Source organism: Dermacentor variabilis, chromosome 1 (assembly GCF_050947875.1).
Source record: "Dermacentor variabilis isolate Ectoservices chromosome 1, ASM5094787v1, whole genome shotgun sequence".
Classification (NCBI taxonomy): domain Eukaryota; kingdom Metazoa; phylum Arthropoda; class Arachnida; order Ixodida; family Ixodidae; genus Dermacentor; species Dermacentor variabilis.
Genome location: NC_134568.1, coordinates 33,641,102 through 33,650,415, shown reverse-complemented (window position 1 = coordinate 33,650,415; position 9,314 = coordinate 33,641,102). Strand labels below are relative to the sequence as shown.

Here is a 9,314-nt window from a genome sequence, read left to right as displayed (position 1 = left end):
CCTGGCGTCAAAGCCTCTAGGCGACTGTCCTCTTCAACCTCTGGGACACTTAGCAATGCGATAGCGGCACTGAGTTACAAACGTGTAAGCATGACGGAGTGTGAAATGCTCCTTTTATAAGGAAGATGGCCTTGTCAGTTAAGCTCGTCGACTGCTTTGCTTAAACCACTCTGACGTGCAACGATTGCCAACGTCTTCCGAAGCTGAGAAAACCGCATATATGGTCTTCGCATTACCACTTCATATGCATCGAAAGAAGTGCTATTCCCGCATTTGCGGGCGCCTATAGGAAAACAAATTTTTGTGTGCGTAGGCTTATTGACTCGCGGCCGCTTCGTGCAAAGGCAGCAAAAGAAATTTGAGACATTTTGCAAGACTTTCTTTCCTGTTTGAGCTCATTATTATTTACAAAAAAGAAGAGCAAGCAGGTCAACCTGACTTGTCCGACGAGCGACGTCATTTGTTGGCTCCGCATTTGTGTGTTCGCGGGTATTTTTGTAGATGTCCAGCACCTCGCAACAATGAAGAATCGCACACCCGAAGAGCCGTACAGCTTTATTGGTATATGTGAAACGACGTTAATTCACTTTCCTGCGATCACGCTAAACCTCTTTCAGCTCCTTGGTCAGCGCTCGCTCGGCTCTTTTTTTCTTCTTGTAAAGCATAGTGGCGTGCGCCGATGCTGAAGACTACCCGTTGCTGGTAAGCACACCAGGTTTATATAAAAGCTAAATGCAGGTGCGTGGGCCTTTCTCATGTCAGTGCCTGTTTGAACCGAAAAGCTACAGCTGAAAGAACAAGAACGTACCCCCCCCTCCCCCCTTCCCGAAGATCTCGGCACAGACTATCTGATGATGACTGTCTATAGATATTGTTGTGATAGTTCAGGCACTGTTGCGACGCATTGTACCGCCGAAGACACCTTTATTTAGAACATGTAGTGCACATTCTGAAATTTATATTCCCTCGGCTATATGCGACACACAGTGCCTGGGGGATCAGTCGACGATGCTGTGACGCTCGCTCGCCAGGGTCGGCCATGACCATGACGCCCTCACGACGACTGTATGACGTCGACGCAGTGTTGGCGATAGAATGGCGGAGAAGGAATAGCGAAGAAGAAATGACGTTCATGGAACGACATGGCCGTTATGACGGCTATATGTCAAGATGATAATGAGAAGACGATGATGGCGTGGCGTTGACAGCTTGAGGCCGATGGGACGATTACTAGTGTATGAAGACGATGGCGTGATGAAGACTGTGTGATGACGATGTCGTGACGACGACGAAATGTCGGCGACGGTATCACGAGAATCTGATGAGGAACATGGAACGGCATCACGACGGCAGTATGACAATGAATGCACGACGACGACTGTATGACAGTGATGCAATGATAACGATGTCATAACAACGCCGGCACAATCATGATGGAATCATGAATGATTCCGGCGGCTTGACGAATACAGAACGACGTCGCCAGGTCGACGAATGTGTTAGGCGACGACGGCAAGACGACAATGGAGTGAGGACGACTGTTTGACGACGATGGCATGACGAACACGGTGCGACGAGAGTCGGACCACGAAGCTGCAGTGGTGATGATGGAGCGACCACGACGGCATCGCCACCACGAGCACATACTTGTGACCAAAGCTGGTAGAAAATTTGGGTCGTTGGGTCGGCGTGTGAGGCTAGGTGAATAGATTCGAATTGCCCTAAGTGGAGTAAAGAATGCCATTCCCTAAAAACTTTTCAGTGTCACTGAATGCCGGCACGTTCTCTACTCTCTCGAGACGGATGTTCGCAGTAACACAAAGTTGACGAGATACGAGGTAGTTCCGCCCATCTCTTGTATATATCAAGAAGCATATTTTCTCATCCCTCTGGGTTGGCTCACTCTGGGTTTTTGTCAACGCGTGGCGGAACGCGCCTCTTCGTGGCCGTGATTGCACCGCGAAAAGCGCGCATTCACCGACCGATTGTAGGCGTGACTCCCGGACTTCGTGCGCCGCTACCGTGACGATTCCGTAACACTCTTAATAGGCTCTGTTGTAAAATATTCAAATGTGTTAAGAACCCACCTGCTTTACAGCATGCTACTAGAACTTCACCGCAATGTCCCAGCGGGCCTCTGGTATGTATAACCGCGAGTCGTTTTCGATAACTAAGGGCCCTACAACGTAAAACTATTCCAATATATTTTTATTCCATTCTCCTGACGTCAAATTTGCGTGACCGCCGACGCAAGCACCGGGCGGTCACCTGCAGGGTTGTCTGAACAAGCCAATCAAACGTTCTCCTCGTTCTTAGGAGGTCACATTTGTTTGCTTGAAAAAAGAATAACATTGCCTACATTGAGCGTTTTTTTTTATCTAGTTAGCTCACAAGAGACGAGGAGCACGCTCAAGTGGAGAGGGATTCAATGGGGCCGAGCCACTCCACTAAAGATCGATAACCGGATAAAAGAGGTGGTACCGGCGTGTGCGACTTAGCTTGCGGTGGTTGGTCGAAATTCCTGGCGGCAAGAAAAGGAAGCTTACGAATGACGCTAAAACGGGTCCTCAGTAAACAAGAGCTGGCAGAACGAGGTTGTAAACGTTCCGAAAGTGCTCGAAAACGTTACACGGCCACGCAAGAAGTTTTATTATACGCAAAAGAACCCATGCTCTCGGGCAGGTGCGAGTAGCCAGTGCCTGAGCGATCGGCGGCAGCCATCTTTTATTCCTTTCGTAACGGGGCAGCCTGCGGCTATTCAGAAGAAAATTCGGTTTTGTTCGGCATATTAATGCATCTTTAACGCGTAGACGTCACTTTGACGCGGTGAGTTTTCGCGGTTTTGTGATGTCGCGTGACAGCCAGGTGAAGTGGGTGCAGCCCTAAATCTTTTGACCAATAGCCGAGGTCTAACGGCGAAAAGACGTCGAATCTTAAATAACTATTTTTCTTTTGTTCGGTCCGATCATGCATAATCAGTCTGTACACGTCATATCAGATGGGAAGCTATCGCGGTTGTCGTGATGTCGCGTGAAAGACAGGCGAAGTGCATAGGGGTGTTTCAAAAAAGTTTTTGGCCAATCGTGGAAGCGTGATTGCAGAATTGGAATAGAATAGTTTGGAATAGTTTTACGTTATAGCGCCCTAATTTTGTTCGTGATATAATGTTTTCCGTCTTTTTTCCAATCAGTTACGGCAGTTACGCCGAGAGGCGGCGCGACGTGTACATGTTCCAAAATCGTGGGGACGTTTCTGGCGATGTGCGTCCGCTTTGCAGTTTTCCACGGAGCCGGCAGCAATGAAAGCACACAGGCGGCAGGGAAAGAGTGTTACGCAAACAAGAATCACCATACACACCACTCATTGTTCAGTAAGCTTACAACTAAAAACCTGCGCGCATGTTTGCAGGCGTAGATAGCACAGCGTTGTGTCACCATATCAGTTATGATCATTTATATCGCGAACTTAAGAGAGCGCACATTCAGACCGTACAAGAGACGCCGCGAAAAGATGGTTAACAGTACGGTTGTTGTTTGTTCGCGGCCGGAATTTAGAATGACAGAGTGAAGAAAATTTAAACGAAATCTAAAGGAAAACAAATGCTTGAACGTTTGGATCCCCACCAGTAGTTAACCAAAATAGTCAGCAACTTCAGTGCTCCTTCTCCAAGCCATTATTAGAACATGTGGAATCAACGTCAACGAAATCACGATGCCATCCAGAGGCCAGGACGGCACGCAGATAATTGACTTTGTACTCAAGCTGTCGGTTGAGTCCAACGCTAACAGCAGCCCCCAAATGGCTGTCACCTCATGGTATCGCGAAATTGTCTCGAATTTTCATCAGCACAGAGCGAATTTCCATCAGCACAGCAGCGTCCGGGAACCCACTCGAATGGTATGAAGCAATACTCATTTCGCAAGGCAAGGCTGGTACAGTTCGGCCACTTCGTGAACAAGCCACTAATGTAAACTCCTCGTATAAGCGCAGAGGCTGGTATATAGAGTCACAAAAGACGGTTCATGCACGCCTGAGGCGGTTATGTGGACGTGTAATGAAGTGCTTTGCGAATGACAGAGCCGCTGCACAACCGCATTTATGGAACAGTTTATAAAAAATCATTAAGAGTATAAATTAACAGAGCAACATGAGAAATGTTTAGGTGAATCTTGGTGCATGCACTCAGTTTTGTGGACTCCATGTTCAAAACAGTAAAATGCACTGACGATCGAGCTGCCTATGAGGTTGCCCCTGCGACGTAAAGCACTAATTCCGTGATGCGCCATTGTTGAAGGAATCATCGTCATAATCATCATCGTCATTATCAGTGCAATAAAGGAAAGACCTCGCGCAGGCCTTGCTTTCTATTGTTGCGCGCACTTGAGGGAAAGACTAAGCATAATTTCCTCTGAGTCACCGATAGCCGAAAGCACGTGTTCACATATCGCCGTGTTGCTCAAACACGAAGCATGCACCACAACGCATTCGCTTTTACTGTGCGCCCAGCCTGATACCGCGCTTGTACTTTCATCGGAGTAAATCGTGGTAGTGCAGTAGAAAGCAAACTTCGTGGTGGGCAACGCTAGTTTCTACGTGCATTACAAAAGTGTAGTGCTAAAGTGTTAAGTGCACTCGCATTTAATTCAAAACTGCAATGGAATCAGACATTTATGTGCGATTAGATATTTTTAAACGTAAACAGCCATATTTTTTTTTAGCGCGACACATATTAATTTTTCAGTTAAAAGCGAGAAATGGAGGCACGGAGATGCGCTCGAGTGCTTCACTTTTGAAAGCAGTCGTGAGATGTGCGAAATGCTTGCCTTTTGCAACAAGATCCTTTTCAAGGGCAGCTCGGCAATTCGCTCTGAGAGCTACAAAGTGAGATTCTATGCCCTCTATTGTGGTCCGCCGACCTTCACCCATGCGGCAGCAAGGCATCACGGAGTTAGTGCAGCAGTTTTACCCATACTTTTCCGATTCTTGTACTGCGTATTCGATGGGATTTTTTGGTGCACAACTAAGAATTATACCCCACGTAGCACAGCGAGAATGCTCCAGCATAGACACCACAGCAATAAACAATAAAATCCTTATTTAATCAAAAAGATAACGCAGGTAGATAAAGAACCGCGCGAACTTGATCCGCAGGAAGTGACAGTACATAAAAATGAAAGCGCCCAGAAAAAAGTACGCGTCACGGGCGCGCACACTCTGCCCTGGCGCAGTAGTCTACGACAGCGCATCGGAACAGCTGAGCAGACGGTGATGACGCAGCCACCGCAGCCGAAGCCCTTGATGATGGACGCGGCCCGTGTCACTGTGCTGCTGCCTGTGTTTCATCCGCATTGAGCAGCCACCGCAACGTCGCCGACAGTGCAGCGCGACGGCAGCTCGGGACACTGCGACAGTCAACACAAGCACAGCTTGAATTGAGCGAATGCCGAATGAAAATTTCATAAATGCATGGATACGGGTCTCGAAGTAAGCAGGCTGATGGCAAACCCGATTATTCCCGGGGTATTGATAGATTTTTAGCAGGGAGACACTCCCGGTAACATGCCCTAAAGAAACGTTCTATATACTTCTGAATGGTTAACGAAGTCTTGCGACCCTTACTGCCATTTGCCTTCGTGCCCTCCAGAATATACAGCTTCCAAGTCGCTGTTTGACCACTCTTACGCTGCAAGCTACAGCTACGCCGCCTTGCTAGCGAATGCGGAGCAACGCGCACCATTTTCCTGCTTGCTTTGAACCCATTTGTTGAAAATAAATGCCATCCAATGCTGCTGGAACGTTCACTCACTAAACAGAGGTTTCTTAACTTTTTACGGCACGCAAGACCACGTCGACTACAGAAAGCGGAAGGCAACATGGGCGATCGACTGAAGCTACCACTGAGCGCCAATTACGCGTCATCTTGCGTAACATTTGCGCAACTCCATGCATTCCTTAACCCAATGCGTGAAGTCGATGAGTGTTTCCTATACACAGAGGTCGCTATGCCAGTGACTGCGGACACTATCACTCTCTGTTCGCTACAAGCAGTGGTGATGACTAACTGGTATGGGAATTGAGCTGGGGATGAGCTGGAGAGTTGACTGGTGTTCGCTATATACAGGGTGTCCCAACTATCTTGCACCAAGATTAAATATATGCAAATTCCACGTAGCGTGGCAGAACCGAGGTATATTGTTTGTCGTCGCTTGGAACACAGATTTTTTTGCATTCTGCCTAATTAGATATTAGCCTTAATTATGCACCTTCTCAAATATTTCAATTATATTAAAAGTGCCAATGAGAAAATCATATAACGACATGAAAAACTTCCGCTACAGCTTTCAGTTGCTCAATACGCGTTACATATGAGTGCTTTTCCGATCGTGAAAGCAGCCCACGAATAAACACAAAGTGCCTCGAGGGGCCAGTCGCTCGAGAATAGTCGAGCGGGGCCAGGGATAGCCACTTCGCAAGGATGCCACTTTTTTAAAATAAAATCCTTCAGTTTTGCAAAGTGCTCAAAATTTGAAGCCTGAGCAGCAACGGACTGCAACCAGCGAATTTCATGGGTCGTTACATCGAACTGCAACGAGCAGTCACTCTGCAGCCGATTTCTAAGCGTGAAGTAATCCCAAATGGGCGTTTGCTTATCTGTATAGGCCGCTGTTACGAATGTAGGTGAATCTGGAAACGAAACGACGCATTGGAATAGTTTAGAAATCGTTCGCGTTTCAAATTTTGATCACTGTATTTGTATCAAGCTGAGTTTGCTTTTTGTTTATTAAATGATATTTCGCTTTGGTGCGTCGCCTTTGAATATTGGTGAAGGGCTGCTTGTAGACTCTGCTGAATTAAAATTACTAGTGTTCTTAAGGACATTGCCGTTTCCGACACTTAGGAGAATGGTTTGGTAATGTGAATTTATTGTCTCGTAGATTGTGAGAGGCAATACACGCAATGTACTTTCCTCTTAATTTAGAGACATCCATGCCTCACCATAAAGCTCCAGCAATGTTCGCCCGCCTGACGTCGAGAACTGTGCAGTGATTCGACTATTGGCTAATTAGAGCCCGTTTCCTTGCCTTTAGCACCGTTAAGAGCTTGTTATAAAATGGCACAATAAATTCAGCTCGTATATGCTGCGCCTGTTGGATCAAGCACATAAAAAGCAGTTTTGATAGTTTTTCTTCTTTTTTTACATTCACACGGGGGATCTAAAAAAATGAAAAGATAATTAATAGAAACTTGTGGTGAGTCACTACATATTTAATTGCGAATAATGTGAACCTCAGGTATTTCGAACTACAAAAAGTAAGTCATCGAGATCCAGCTGAAAATGAATTGAAGAATTACGGGTGACTCATCGTACCATCTGTGCCTATCAAATCATTTTGACGCCAGAGCCATCGTTTTCGCTGCTGACGTTCGACGAAACTGCCTACGTACCTTCCGACGACGCAAGCTTCCGCAGTGGCGCAGCCGTCTGTTCCGGTGCCCGGAGAATGATGTGGCCTTGAAGATGCCAGGACGAAGGATCAACGAAAGGCGCGCATCGCTCCTGCCTCCGGTAACGCGTAGCGGAATGCGAGGCGCTGACGCTGCTGCTGATCCGAAAAAGGCTGCCTGAGATGACGTCATGCGGAAACTTGCGGTGGAAGACGTGGCGAGACCTGCTGCAGCCCTCGTGAGGTCGAGACGGGGGTGAAAGCTGTTTGTCAGACGGCGGGTCCCTGGCGCTGTCAGCTCCAAAAAGGACGGGAAGGGGTTCAGGACGCTGGCCGAAGTCCAGTCGCCGATGACGCCTTCGGCGACGCTGCCTGTACTCATTCCGGAAGGCTCGAAGGAAGTCAGTGTGGTTGGACGAGACATAATCTGATATGTGCGCTGGCGTCTCGTGCGGGATCGAACAGGGTGCCGAGCTTCTTCTTTGCCTTTTACTCGCACGTAATCCTCTCGCGCCCACGAGCGGCATCTTGCTTGCTCCTCATTTCGTGGCGCTTACCCACTACGGGGGATTGATTTGCCAAGAAGCCGGCGGTTGTAGGCAAGAGAGAGAGAGAGAGTGAAAACTTAAAATAGAAAGTAAGTCAGGGTAACGTAGAAATGTTTAATAGTTAGGAAACAAACTTACTTGGCAATAACTGAATTAAAGATGATTATAACAATATGTAGAGAGCAGATTTGGTAGAATTAGAATGATTTCGAATACTCAATCAGCGATTTGATGAAATATTCCATTATTGATTGAGCAGAATTGATAAGGTATCATCCTTGCGTTACAGAGATAATGCAAATTGCCGTGCAGATAATCTATCATGATTTCATGTATAATTTTTTAAACCCGCCTCGTGCCAGGAACGAGAAAGTTGCATTGGTCATTATATTCTCGTAATATTATCTTCGCAAATTGTTCACCATAAGACGGTTGTTAAATATGTCGACACCAGTTGGCCGCCTTCTGGCGCATAATACAATAGTTCGTCCTACTTCACAATATGCAATAATCATTTCGGAGCCGTACAGAAAAACAAATATTGAAAAATTAGAAAGAACTCAAAAGAAGGCTGTCCGATTTGTCTACAATTCTTACGGTCGAGCTTCTATAACAGATATCCGTAGTTGTAGTGGCTTCTCTTCGATTACAGAACAACAAAGTGTTTCCCAATTGAAATTCTTTTTCCAGCTTGTGAATGGCCACTACCATATTGACAGCTCGCACATCTTAACACCTTGAACTGATTATGCTACTCGTCCTAAAAATTGCCTAGCAGTAACCCCATTAACACCGCATACCAACTGCTTCAAATGCTCTTATTTTACAATAACAATAGTTAACTGGAATAAACTTCCGGGTGAAGTCGTTACACTAAATTCTCTATACCGTTTTCAGGCACACCTGCATTTTTTACTCTATCACACATTATTTGTTCCTTTTTGCTTGTAGTCTGTCCGTTTTGCCATCTTGGATACAAGCGTCGACAAGATTGTTTATAATGTATGTTTGTATGAGTGTTCTTCTATGTTCCCACCCTGCTAAGATCTTGTAAAATATCGCAGCATCTGGAAATAAATAAATAAATAAACAAATAAATAAATAAATATCACGCAGCGTCATGACCTGCGAGGAAAGAATATTGGTGCAGGGTTTAAGGTCCAGCGCAGGGTCATCGTTGCTCAAATCTTACGATAGCAGACAGAGTCTCTTGCGTCTATTCGGTGAAGTGCGCGGCCTGCTGCGTCCCGCTCAACTGTTGGCATGGTCGCCTCAGCTTCACACTGTGCGCATACATATATGCCCAGCAGTTTTGGTCATT

At 46.4% G+C, this 9,314-nt stretch overlaps 1 protein-coding gene across 1 annotated transcript; it reads right to left on the bottom strand.

Annotated features, from left to right (window-relative positions):
• Nucleotides 1-5,080: 5,080 nt before the first annotated feature.
• Nucleotides 5,081-7,957, bottom strand: LOC142570781 (uncharacterized). The gene is made up of 2 exons (XM_075679116.1): nt 7,447-7,957; nt 5,081-5,402 (listed from the first exon to the last, which is right to left on the bottom strand). Exons 1-2 carry the CDS (start codon nt 7,867-7,869, stop codon nt 5,340-5,342), a joined length of 486 nt encoding a protein of 161 aa, XP_075535231.1. The 5' UTR covers nt 7,870-7,957; the 3' UTR covers nt 5,081-5,339.
• Between the last annotated feature and the right edge of the window lie 1,357 nt (nt 7,958-9,314).